The sequence below is a fragment of the Geotrypetes seraphini genome, chromosome 10 (assembly GCF_902459505.1).
Source record: "Geotrypetes seraphini chromosome 10, aGeoSer1.1, whole genome shotgun sequence".
NCBI classification, from domain to species: domain Eukaryota; kingdom Metazoa; phylum Chordata; class Amphibia; order Gymnophiona; family Dermophiidae; genus Geotrypetes; species Geotrypetes seraphini.
In genome coordinates this window covers 26,430,627-26,444,753 of record NC_047093.1, presented here as the reverse complement: position 1 = coordinate 26,444,753, position 14,127 = coordinate 26,430,627, and the positions used below count along the sequence as shown (strand labels likewise).

The 14,127-nt window shown below is 43.7% G+C and overlaps 1 protein-coding gene across 3 annotated transcripts in view; it reads left to right on the top strand.

Moving 5' to 3' along the window:
• The window catches only part of MYCBPAP (MYCBP associated protein), a 118,768-nt gene that overhangs the window by 5,198 nt on the left and 99,443 nt on the right, over positions 1 to 14,127 (top strand). For all 3 annotated transcript variants that reach the window (XM_033960156.1, XM_033960155.1, XM_033960154.1), the window contains exon 2: positions 11,242 to 11,372. In XM_033960156.1, the coding sequence (XP_033816047.1) occupies positions 11,242 to 11,372 (131 nt within the window). The remainder of the gene's footprint in view (positions 1 to 11,241; positions 11,373 to 14,127) is intronic.

The following is a 14,127-nucleotide window of genomic DNA, read 5'->3' as shown; positions in this document are numbered from 1 at the left end:
TCTTCAGCGTCTTATCCTCTCCATCCCCCCACCCCCAGCACCCTTCACGCGGTCCAGCAGCTCCCTTCCGCCGGCCAGCCGTGCATTTCTCTCCCTCCTTCCCTCTTACCTTCTCTTGTGGCGAAACTGGCAATTTGTATAAGGTTATGTGCTGTATTACAGCCGAAGTCTTGAAGTCGCGTCGGGTTGCCTGCTAGAAAAGTCTCCTCCGATGCAACCGGAAACAGGAAGTTGCGTCAGAGGAGATTTTTCCAGCAGGCAATGCGACGCAACTTCAAGGCTCCGGCTGTAATACAGCTCATAGCCTTATAGAAATCGCCAGTTTCAACAAGAAAAGGTAAGGGAAAAGGAGGGAGGGAGGGAGATGCATGGCTGGTGGGAGAGCGGGAGCTGCTGGATCGAACGCTCGTGCTAACCATTCACCGCTCCACGGGGTGGTGAATGGCCTTGTCCCCGATCTTGTGGCGACCTTTTTTTTTTGGTCACCGTTTTGGTGGGTTACCCGTGGCTAGCTGCGGGTAACAACCACCATGTCATTCTCTAATGTATACCATCTAGTCCAAGTGATTTGCTGTTGTTCAATTTGTCAAATTGTCCCATTACATTTTCCAGTATTACAGAGATTTGTTTATTTACATGTTTATTTAACAAGCTTATATCCTGCCTGAAACCTAACCCCCTCTTCTACGAAATTGCACTAGCAGTTTCTAGCGTAGGGAACCGCGCTGAGTGGCCCGCGCTGCTCCTGACGCTCATAGGAACTCAATGAGCATTGGGAGCAGCGCGGGCCATTTAGCACGGCTCTCTGTGCTCTCTCTGCACTAAAAACCGCTAGCGTGGTTTCATCGAAGAGGGGGTAAGTGGGTTGCAAAAATCAGACATAGAATACAAATAAAATCAGTAACAAACAATAATAAAATATAAAGTTTCTCAGGACTACTGCAACATAATCTACCTAGGATCTCATAAAAAAAACATCAAGAAACGGAGATTTATCCAGAACATAGCCGTTCGACTAATATTTGGCTTGAAAAAATCTGACCACCTCACTCCATACTACAAGAAACTTCACTGGCTACCTATCGAGGCCAGAATTATCTTCAAATTCGGTTGTCTCTGCTTCAAGTCTCTCTTCGGCACCGCACCTACCTAACTCCTGAAAAACCTCACCCTAGAGGACAAACTCCACTTTTCACACAGAACAATACTGTTCACATTTCCTTCCCTCAAAGGATGCAAATTCAAAAGATTCCTCAACAGGACACTCTCCTTTCAAGCAGGGATCTGGAACAGCACCTTAAGTGACCTCATCCTGACCTCACTAACATACCATTCATTCAGAAAATCACTAAAAACCCACCTGTTTGACAGATTTTATCTGACCCTTCAATTCTGCTTAACACCTACCATGCCTTACACATCCCTTCCCCCTTTTCTCCCAGTCACCTTTCTGTCTATCTCTCCCAAATCTAGCTGATGTAACCTTCGCTGTCCTTACAGCTCCACTTATATACCGTCTTGAACTGAAAAGGTATGACAGGATATAAATAAAGCTATTATTATTATTATCCTGCATTGACTCGTTTCAGTTTCTCTGACTAATCAATGTTTAGCTTTGATCTATATTACTATATAAGAGAAAGGGATTAGGACTTGTATATTGCCTTTTTGTAGTTACACAACCACGCTCAAAACAGTTTACCTGGAGCAATGGAGGATTAAGTAACTTGCCCAGGGTCACAAGGAGCAGCCCTGGGATTTAATCCCACAACCTCTGGGTGTAGAGGCAGCTCTACCACATTTAAAGTAATATACCTGTATTTATTTTGAGGAGCTGATCTGTTCTCCTTCTTCTTTGTATGAATTTCCTAATAGAGAGAAGTGGCGTGGATTAAGTGCAACACGAAAATAAAGAAACCTTTCATTCATTGCTTCTGACAAAGAATAATCAGTTTAGCATCCTAAAACAATTCTTTCCAAAAACACACCCACACACCATCTTTCTCTCTCTCAATTCTCCGCATTGAGTGAATTATTAATGCGCAAGGCGATCGATAATTGATTGATGCGGCTGTCATCAACTTTCAGCTCTGTTTTTTCAGACACATTTCAAGTGGAGCAGGTGTTGTTAATCTGAGAGACCCACCAGAGCTACACTAAGAATAAAACGGCACCATTTGGTCAAGCAGCATTGCAGTGTGACACCTCTGGGCTGAATAACGAAGTGGCACATTTCTGGCACCTGGACTGCTCGACTATTTGCAGGGGGAAGAGTATTAAGAGCGAGCGGAGTTTTACATTTAGTCTTGTAATATACTAGTAGCCAGTGTCGGTTTTGCAGGAAGGGTGCGATGTGGTCATGCTGTTTGCAGCCTTCTATCAGTCATGCTGCAGCATTTGGAATTAGTTGGAGCAGATGCAAGCTCTCTTTGCTTTGACCGACTTAAAGAGCATTACAGCTCTATGTCCTACCAACATTTTAAGAAGCAATTGAAAACATATTTGTTTCCCAAATTTTAGGCCATAGTTACTTTTTATCCCAGGACAAGCAGGCAGCATATTCTTGACTGATGGGTGACGGCACCGACGGAGCCCCGGTACGGACACTTTTAGAGTGATTGCACTCTAAGAACTTGGAAAGTTCTAGAGGCCGCACCACGCATGCGCGAGTGCCTTCCCGCCCGACACAGGCGCGCGGTCCCCAGTTTCTTAGTTTCCGCGAAGCTAAGAAGTCGCTTTTTCAACGGCTGTTGAAAATTTTTTCTACGCCTTCCCGCTCGCGTTTTCCTTTTCGGGTTCTTTTGCCCTTTTCTTTTTTCTTTTCAGTTAAAAAAAAAAAAAAAAAGTTATTTTTTTTTTTCTTCATTTTTCACTGCCCCGGCAGGGCCTACTGCCACCATCGAGGCCTCGGCCTTCGATTTGGCAGAAGCCGTCTTTCCGTTCATGCCCCCACAGCCAGGGTTCAAGAAGTGCCAGCGGTGTGCAAGGCCTATCTCCCTTACGGACCCACACAACTGGTGTTTACAGTGCCTGGGTCCGGAGCATCAGGCTTCCACCTGCACCCGCTGTGCCTCACTTAAGAAAAGAACATTAAAAAATTGCCAAATACAGCAGCGCTTGCTTTTTGGCACCGAGATGTCCGACCCCGCGACATCGGCACCGGCATCGGCTCCTACCCAGTCGGCACCATCCTCGTCGACGCCACGCGACACCGCGCCGGCGTCGCAGCACTCAGGTAAGCCGGCTAAGAAGCCTTCCCCGCTGGAATGCCCTCCGGTCTCCATTGCAGCGAGTCCAGTCCTGCCGACCGTGAGGCGCCAGCGGAAGCGCTCCGCCCCTATCGAGGTGAGTCCCTCGACATCGGGCTCCTCATCTCTGGGGTGTAGAGCGGCACCGCAGGTACCGCAAAAGAAAAAGGCGGTACCGGTGCCCTCCCTTGATGATCGCATTGCGGCCATCTTGCAGGTACAGCTGAAGGAGCAGCTCCAACAACTCCTTCCAGCTATCCTGACACCGAACCTTCCGGTGCCGGTCTCGTCTGAGCCGCCGGTACCGAGAGTGGAACGACCCATACTTTCTACTTCCTCTCTTTCGGTGCCACTACACTCGACCTCATCGGTGTCGATGCCGATCCTTGCACCGGAGCCGACAACTCAACACCAGTCGGTACAGACCTCGGCTCCGATGCAACCGGTAACATCTCCCGGTACCGCTTCGATGAGGTCGGGTAAGTCGGTACGCAAGTCCCGACACCTCGAACCATCCACCCCTGAGTCTCGGGACCGTAGTTCTCATATTCGAGACCCTGATCTGTGGGGTGATTCCGAGGAGCCTTTCCTATCAGAAGGTGAGTGTTCTTCGGGGGAGGATGAACCTGATATTCCTGATCCTTCCTCCAAACATGATTCCACGTCTTTTTCATCATTTTTAAAAGACATGTGTGAATCTCTGTCCATTCCTTTGGAGGCTGAGTCTAAAAAGTCTAAGGCCTTTCTTGATGCTCTTGATTTTGACCAGCCTCCAAAGGAATTTCTGAAACTCCCTCTTCATGACATCTTGAGGGAGACCTTTTACAAAAATTTAGAGACTCCTCTCACTGTCCCGGGAGCTCCCCGTAAATTGGATTCCCTATATAAGGTTATCCCCATTCCAGGTTTCGATAAACCCCAGCTCCCACATGAGTCTCTCCTGGTGGAATCCACACTTAAAAAGTCCTCAGGAGCTAGTGTGTATGCTTCTGTCCCTCCTGGTAGAGAAGGTAAAGCCATGGACAAATTTGGTAAGCGTCTCTATCAGAATGCGATGTTAGCTAATCGATCTGGCAACTATGCTTTTCATTTTTCTTTTTATTTAAAGCATCTCCTTACCACCATGGCTTCCTTTGAGAAGTACCTGCCTGAGAGGAAACGTTTAGCCTTTCACCAATGCTCTTCTTCTCTTTTTCAGCTCAGAAAATTTATGGTAAGATCTATATATGACACCTTTGAGCTTACCTCTAGAGCAACGGCTATGTCTGTGGCCATGCGCCGTTTAGCCTGGTTGAGGGTTTCTGAACTTGATGTTAACCATCAAGACCGGTTAGCAAATGCACCATGTTTAGGGGATGAGCTGTTTGGAGAATCCATGGACTCAACTACCCAAAAGCTCTCCGCTCATGAAACACGCTGGGATACCCTTCTTAAAACCAAGACGAAGCCTCCACCAGCACGTCCTTTCAGACAGCAATCGACTTACCAATGTCGTTATGTGGCTCGTCCCTTACAGTCTGCCCCTCAACAACCTAGGAGACAACGTCAGCAACAGAGGCAAACACCTAGACAGCAGCAGCAACAACCTGTCAAACAGCCTCCACAGCAAAAACCAACTCAGCCCTTTTGACTTGATTCTCCAGGGCATAGCCAGCATCCAACCCTCGTCACTCCTGCCTCAACCCATTGGAGGGCGTCTATCTCTTTTTCTCAGCCAGTGGGAAGTTATCACTTCGGACCAATGGGTCCTCAACATCATCCACCACGGCTACTCTCTCAACTTTCAAACCCTCCCAGGCGTAAGTCTACCAAAAGAGTCTGCTTTGCACACTCCCCAGTCTTCCCTTCTCATTCAGGAAGTTCAATCCCTCCTCCTTCTGAATGCCATAGAGGAAGTTCCTCCGGAGCAAAAGGGGCAGGGTTTCTACTCCCGTTATTTCCTAGTTCCCAAAAAAACAGGAGATCTCAGACCTATTCTAGATCTTCGCGATCTCAACAAATGCTTAGTCAGAGAGAAGTTCAGAATGCTCTCTCTGGCCACTCTTTACCCTCTTCTCAATCAAGACGACTGGCTATGTTCCCTCGATCTCAAAGAGGCATATACTCACATTCCAATCAATCTGGCCTCCAGACAGTACCTACGATTCATGATCAATCATTGTCATTACCAGTACAAGGTGCTACCCTTCGGCCTAGCCTCCTCTCCAAGAGTGTTCACAAAATGTCTGATTGTGGTGGCTGCTTTTCTACGTTCCCACCACCTTCAGGTGTTTCCTTACCTGGAAGATTGGTTGATAAAGGCCAATTCATCTCAAACAGTTCTTCAGGCCACCAACCAGACTATACTATTTCTTCGCTTGCTGGGGTTCGAGATCAATCTACCCAAATCTCATCTCCTCCCCACGCAGAGACTTCAATTCATTGGAGCAGTCTTAGACACAGTCCACATGAGAGCGTTTCTGCCATCCAACCGTCTTCAAACGCTTCAATCTCTATGTCAGCAGGTGCTTCCACAACATTCCATCTCTGCCAAGCAAATGATGATACTCTTGGGTCACATGGCCTCCACAGTTCATGTCACACCACTTGCTCGTCTGCACCTGCGCACTCCTCAGTGGACCCTGGCTACCCAATGGTCCCAAGCGATGGATCCTTGCTCACGTCACATATCTGTAACATCGTCTCTTCGTCAGTCTCTACAATGGTGGTTGACATCCTCAAATCTATCCAGAGGTCTTCTGTTCCATTTATCTCCTCATCAACTTATCATCACCACCGATGCCTCCCCTTATGCCTGGGGAGCTCATTTGAACGAGTTCCAAACTCAAGGTCTTTGGACGGCCCAGGAAATGAAACATCATATCAATTTCCTCGAACTCAGAGCGATGTTTTATGCCCTCAAGGCCTTCCAACATCTTCTCTTTCCTCAAGTCCTCCTGCTATGCACAGACAATCAAGTTGCGATGTACTACATCAACAAGCAGGGAGGAACGGGCTCTCGCAGCTTGTGCCAGGAAGCCCAGAAGATTTGGATATGGGCCACGAATCACCATCTATTCCTGAAAGCTATCTACATTCAGGGAGAAAATAATTTCTTGGCGGACAAGCTCAGCAGAGTTCTCCAGCCTCACGAGTGGACACTCGATCCTTTGACTCTGCAATCCATCTTCGCTCAATGGGGCACTCCTCAGATAGATCTATTTGCAGCTCCTCACAATCACCAGCTGCCCCTATTCTGCTCCAGACTCTACTCTCCTCACCGTCTGGCAGCGGATGCATTTCTCCTCGACTGGTCCAATCTGTTCCTGTATGCTTTCCCTCCTCTGCCTCTCATGTTAAGAACCTTGTTCAAGCTCAAGAGGGAACGAGCCACCATGATTCTGATTGCTCCGAGGTGGCCCAGGCAACATTGGTTCTCCCTACTACTTCAACTCAGTTCCAAGGAACCTTTTCTTCTTCCACTGTTTCCTTCTCTGCTTACACAGCATCAGGAGACCCTTCTACATCCCAACCTCCAGTCTCTGCACCTGACAGCTTGGTATCTCTCGGGCTGACTTCTCATGATACGCTTTTGTCTCAGCCTGTTCGTTCAATTCTGGATGCCTCCAGAAAACCGGCCACTCTGCAATGTTACCATCAGAAGTGGACACGTTTTTCTTCCTGGTGTTTTCTACATCATCACGATCCCACTTCCCTTCCAGTGGGGACCTTGTTAGATTATCTTCTTTCTTTGTCTGACTCTGGTCTCAAGTCTTCTTCAGTCAGAGTCCACCTAAGTGCTATTGCGGCGTTTCATGAGCCAGTCCATGAAAAACTCCTCTCAGCTCATCCCTTGGTGTCCAGGTTCATGCGGGGTCTTTTTCATGTGAAATCACCTATTAAAGCCCCTCCTGTTGTCTGGGATCTCAATGTGGTTCTTTCCGCCTTAATGAAGCCTCCATTTGAACCTTTAGCTACTGCTTCTTTTAAATTTCTCACTTGGAAGGTACTTTTCCTTATTGCTCTCACCTCTGCCAGGAGGGTCAGTGAGCTACATGCACTAGTTGCGGATCCACCTTTTACCGTCTTTCATCATGACAAGGTGGTTCTGCGAACACATCCAAAGTTTCTCCCTAAGGTTGTCTCTGAATTCCATCTCAACCAATCCATTGTTCTGCCTGTCTTCTTTCCGAAACCTCACTCGCATTCTGGAGAACAGGCTCTGCATACTTTGGACTGTAAGCGGGCTCTGGCTTACTATTTAGAGCATACTAAGCCCCACAGATCATCTCCCCAACTCTTTCTGTCCTGTGATCCGAATAAATTGGGACGTCCTGTTTCTAAACGTACGTTGTCTAATTGGCTGGCAGCGTGCATTTCATTCTGTTATGCTCAGACCGGACTGACACTGGAAGGTTCTGTCACGGCCCATAGAGTCCGAGCTATGGCAGCATCTGTAGCTTTCCTCCGTTCCACTCCTATTGAGGAAATCTGCAAAGCTGCCACTTGGTCCTCAGTTCATACTTTTACATCTCATTATTGTCTGGATGCATTCTCCAGATGAGATGGACACTTCGGCCAATCTGTTTTGCAAAATTTGTTTTCCTAATGGCCAACCTTCCCTCCATCCCTCTTTTTGTTAGCTTGGAGGTCACCCATCAGTCAAGAATATGCTGCCTGCTTGTCCTGGGATAAAGCACAGTTACTTACCGTAACAGGTGTTATCCAGGGACAGCAGGCAGATATTCTTGCGTCCCACCCACCTCCCCGGGTTGGCTTCTTAGCTGGCTTATCATAACTGGGGACCCGCGCGCCTGTGTCGGGCGGGAAGGCACTCGCGCATGCGCGGTGCGGCCTCTAGAACTTTCCAAGTTCTTAGAGTGCAATCACTCTAAAAGTGTCCGTACCGGGGCTCCGTCGGTGCCGTCACCCATCAGTCAAGAATCCCTGGATAACACCTGTTACGGTAAGTAACTGTGCTTTTTTAAAAAAATGTTTTAGTGAAACCTTTTTTTTTTTTTTTTTGAAAATTCAAGGCCATAAAATAAGTAAGAGAATACAATACCCAAACAGTCTAAAAAACAGTATGACATAACCTTTAAACACTGTAGGATCATTTTACTAAGGCATGCTAACCGGTTTAGCGCACACTAAATCTATCAAAACCACTCTGTTTGACAAATTCATCACCTAAACAGACCAATCCACGCTCTGTACGCTTTTTCTCCCTACAAATCCTAAGCAATCTTCAGGCAATTCCTACCCCTCTCACTTTCCCTCCCCCTTTCAACCCCTCTTACATTCCCTCCCCTACAACCCTTTTCTTCTGTAACATTCCCCTCATGCATTTGTAATTCTCTGAATGTCCAGCCTTCTTTCGATGTGAACCGCCTAGAAGTCGACTGACTATGGCGGTATAGAAAAATAAAGTTATTATTATTATGAGTAAAAGGGTCCTTTAGTCCATTTTGAACCCTAACCCCCACCCATATCCTCCTGGAAAATAAATGAACCAAGGAGCCAAAGGTGGGTAAGACCCGTACCTAGAACCACCCCGTACCTAGAACAAAACTTTACCCCATCCCTCCCTCCTACCCACTGCTCCCTCCCAACCTACCCACTGAAAATAAAATAGTACAGTTGTTTGATTTCTTAATTTAGTTAACCGCATAGAACTTATTGGTTATGCAGTATAGAAATTGATTTTTATGTTATCTTTATGTTATGTCTTGTCATCCTGAGGAAGATTCGAATCTATATCACAAAATTGGGTAGAATCAGTGAAGAGTGCAGCCACGCTGTTCCTGTCTGGTCAGGGTGATATTCTGAGAATCCCCATTGTGATATAAAATAAATTATCTCAGCATGATAGTATCAATTACTGTATGATAGTTGATATTCAGTGAATGCCAGATGTGTGCATGATTGTCATAATGTTAACATGGCATGGAGCACTGTGGTCAGACTTGTGTTTCCAATGTAGGGGGAGAGATTTTCTAGTTGCAGCAGGTGGTAGAAACAATTTTTAAAGGCTGTTTGAATTTGTGAGATCAGAGTTAAGTGATGAAACTAGCTGTGTCCCAGGATTCCTGTCCTGTGATTTTAGGGGGAGTTCCTACTTTGCAAATGGTAATATGAAGTCAGGTACCTATTCACCGTATTACGAATCGACATAATCTCTGTTCAGGCAGAGTTTATTTTTTGACCACTCCTGAGTTGCTGTTAGACAGACAGCAAGTTTATTCAAAACTGTGGGTTGGTCTAGCTCAGTTATTAGGACTTGTTGCTTATCATCAGAATAGATATAGAATTATATGTCCATCAATCAATGCAGCTCAGCTAAAGGCTTGATGTAACTGTTACTGCAAATACATACTAGCATTGTAAATGACGGCAGATGAAGATCTGAATGGTCTATCCAGCCTGTTCAAGTTTCAAGTTTATTGACTTTTAATATACCGACCATCAACAAGTATCTGGCCGGTTTACAATAAAAATTTTAAAAAGATAAATATTAAAAAAAATAATAAAAGTGCACACCAAGGACATTAACTAGACAGACTTGAAGGTGAGGGAAAGTAAGAAGGATGGGGGGGAGAGTTACATGTTAGAAGAAGAAAGGAGACAGAGGGAAGAGGGTAAAACATATGGGGTGGGATCGCTTTATAAAAGCGGTTGGTTGAATATGAGAAGAAGAAAAAGAAGAAGAGTGAAAGAAAGAGAAGAAAAAAAAAGAAAGAAAGAGAAGAAGGAAGGAAATGAAAAAAAAATAAAAGGAAAAATCTAAACGCAGGAAAAGGCATCGCTAAATAGGAAAGTCTTCAGGCTTATCTTAAATTTGTCAAGTTGAAGTTCAGATCGGAGTAGCTGTGGCAGAGCATTCCACAAAGTTGGAGCTACTACTGCGAAGTTTATTTTCCTAGTGTAAAAGAAATCTTTTATAGAAGGAATTGACAAGAGTTCAACAGTCACACTCATTATTAATTTATGATTAAATTGTCTTTCTTTGGCATTTCTGGGGCACGGACTGTAGAAGTCTATTCTTAGGTTCCTATTACAGTACTGGAGTTGCCATCAAAGCCTACTCCAACATGATTAAAGATATGTTATATAAGCACTTGTATTTATTTCTTTTTCTCACTGAATCTCCTTGTGACTCTGGACAGTGGAGGGTTAAAGGACTTGGCCAGCGTCATAAGGAGCTGCAATGGGAAAAAATACAAACAAATAATAAACTTTTTCATTGCGAAATTAAAGTTGTAATCAAAACGCATCCCTACAATCAATCAAATCTTCTGCTGTTATTCTAAACAAAAGCTGCATAGTCCAGCCCGACACAGAACTGTGTTTTGCTACCCAAGCGTCATCAGGAGCTGTGATCGCATAAGGTTCTCAATCAACTCTGCACACTTTCACTTTTGTCATAAAGCAACTGCAAAAGAGAATTCATTTCCAATTTTCTTACTAACACGTATCCATTGCTAAAGCAGCTGGAGCAAACGAGTATATTTTATGATTTGGCATTGTGTTTATGGGCACTTACATCCTGGACTCCTGATGCAGACTCATGCGCCAAAACACGGCCTCTGTTATTCCTATGTTTGTTTAGCCTATATTGGTTGCCAATAAAGTGTGGTTCGTTTGAAGACCAGGCCCTCTCTGCTTCTTCTTTTGGACCCTTGTGGGAAATACCACACACAGCTCTTGGAAAGAAAATAGGGAAGACCAGCCATCTCAGTTCCTCCTTATAATTCTTTTGCCACTGTAACAAACTGGTAGTTTTCTGTTCTTCTACTCTCTCAGAGATCTGTATTCCCCAGTGTACCCTGATTGATTTTATAGGTCATTTGCAAATATTAAATGTTTTCTGATCAAGTGCTGTTGATGCACCCAGTGAAATCTCTTTTTTACTTACAGTGACGAGACCCAGGGTGTGAACATTATTGGGTTTAGGGTAAAGAAGAAATCCTCCTTGGATCTGAGAAGGCTTAAAAGACTTTTGTGTATCTTACAGAAAAAAAGCGGTCAAAGGGCATCGAGGTTATTGCCTCCCCTCATGTGGAGGAGATAAAGTCAGCCTCTAGCACTGTCCTGAAAGGAAATGAAATCCAGGGACTGTCTATCAGACTGGAGGATCTGGAGCAGGTGAGATAATCTTTCTGCTCTATTTTCCAAAGTTCTTGTCTTATTTTCTGCAGAGCTCTTGTGTCTCTGGTAGGCCTTTCTCCAAGTATTGATTACTTTCTGCAATTTTCTGCAATTAGAGACTAAAGTGGCCTGAGTGAAGTCAACAGTTTTGTTGGATTGAACTGAAGTTGACTGAAAATTTCTAGGAGAGCACAGTGTCTCAGAAATTTAGGACCCAATACTCAAAAGCCATTTATCAGATAACAACAGCTATTATCTTGATAAGTACCATTGCTTTCCATGGATATTCAGCAACACCACCCTGGAATTATCCAGAATGTCAAGTTGGTGCCTTGGTGGAGCAAAGGCAGAGCAGTAAGTTGTTGGGAAAGTCGCAATATTCAGTCCACTATCTACAAGGGCTGATTAAAAAGTAATGAGACTGCCTCTCGTTTTCTTTCCAAGAAGTAGACGTGGCAACACTATACTGGTTCTTGTAAGCTCATACATCAATGCTTCTGAAATTGCAGTTGGACTGCTGTATTCTTTATTGTTGGGTCATAGCAAGAGGAAAAACTTCTTACGTTTCATCATGGCAGTTGAGGAAGACGTTTCTGTGAGAGTACGCCAGAGGTGTGCGATTGAATTTTGTGTTAAACTTGGAAAGCGCAGTAATGAAACTCTTGAAATGTTATGGCAAGCGTAACACAAAATTCAATCGCACACCTCTGGTGTTTTCTCACAGACACATCTTTCTTAGCTGCCATGATGAAACGTAAGAAGTTTTTCCTCTCGCTGTGACCCAACAATGAAGACTAAGGCAATCCATATGCAGTTTCGGAAACATCGATGTATGAGCTTCACAAGAACCAGCACAGCATTGCCACATCGACTTCTTGGAAAGAAAAATAGAGGCAGTCACATTACTTTTCAATCAGCCCTCAAATAGATAAAGTTAGGACAGAAACAAAGCTGTCCTAACCTCAAGAACAGTTGTCTGAATGTCACCACTGACCGGATGCCTCATAACTCCAGTACTGATTGTTTTACCCAGATATTCAGATATTATTTGTTTTTTTTTTTTAAAAAAATAATTCTTTATTCATTTTAACACTCACAATAAGTGAAACAGTATATAACATCCATTTGGTCTTACATACATCACTTAATATTATACAAAACTCAATTTCAAATTCCATATCCCTCCCCTATTCAATAACGTTTAACTCAAGACAAATATATAATAATCTCCTCCCTCCCCCCATTGTTACTCTTAAAGAAAACCAAGAAATCCCCATCCCCCTTCTTGGATGTGCATATTTAAGGGGAAAAACTTGATATTCAGTAATTACAGTATTTTGTTAATGGCTCCCAAATATCCTGAAATTTCTTAATGCCCCCCTTTGTATAGCAATTACCCTTTCCATATTATTTATTTATTTATTTTTAATCTTTATTCATTTTGCATCTTACAAGAAATACATATATATTAAACATTTGTCAATAAATACATCATTTGAAATTCTATTATTTATGATACTAATAGATAAAAATTTTATCCCATCCCTCTTACATTCAATTAAATATGTCACATCAATAATCTTTCCTAGTGATCTAATCATTTAATAAATTCAAATTCCCCCTCCCATCCCTTCTACCTTAAATTGTATTTATAATGTAAAATGGTATCTACTCATTGCAATATTTTGTTAATGGCCCCCATATCTCTTTAAATTTATTAAAATTCCCTTTTTGTACAGCTATTGTTCTCTCCATTTTGTAAATATGACATATCGAATTCCACCAGAAGTTATAATTAAGTCTATTCCAATTTTTCCAATTACTTGTGATCTGTTGTATGGCTACTCTTGTCATAATCATTAAAAGTTTATTATTCTTTGATGAAATTTGGCTCTTTGTTCTCATTGACATACCGAATAAAATCGTATCATAGGATAATGCCACATGATTCTCCAATAAACAATTAATTTGGGGCCAAATTGATTTCCTAAAGGCCATATTAAAGGGACAATAAAATAATAAATGATCTAGAGTCCCTGCTTCAAGATTACAGTGCCAGCATCTATTAAACTTAGAGGTATCTAACTTTTGTAATCGAACTGGGGTCCAAAATGCTCTATGTAACAAAAGGAACCAAGTTTGTCTCATAGATTCGGACACTGTACATCTCATCCTCCAAGACCAAATTTGTGGCCACTGAGATGCATTAATTTGATGCTTAATCTCAATGCTCCTAATGTCTCTAAGACCTGTCTGGTTTTTTTATTCATATATCCAGATATCAATTTATACCATTGTGCGGCCTGGTGTCTCCAGGAAGTCCGCCTGAAAGCACAAGAACTCCAAACTATATTGATTATCAAAGTGGTTTACCCTTTCCATTTTGAATATGTGACATAACGAGTTCTACCAAAAACTATAATTTAAGCGATCCCAATTTTGCATTATATGTTGTATGGCAACCCATGTCATAATGAGTAATGTGCTGCTCATTATCCCAGGACAAGCAGGCAGCATATTCTTGACTGATGGGTGACGGCACCGACGGAGCCCCGGTACGGACAATTTTAGAGTGATTGCACTCTAAGAACTTAGAAAGTTCTAGTAGGCCGCACCGCGCACGCACGAGTGCCTTCCCGCCCGACAGAGGCGCGCGGTCCCCAGTTTCTTAGTTTCCGCGGAGCTAAGAAGACGCGTCTCTTTCAACGGCCGTTGTGAGAGAATTTTTGTGTAACTTCCCGCTCGCGTAAAC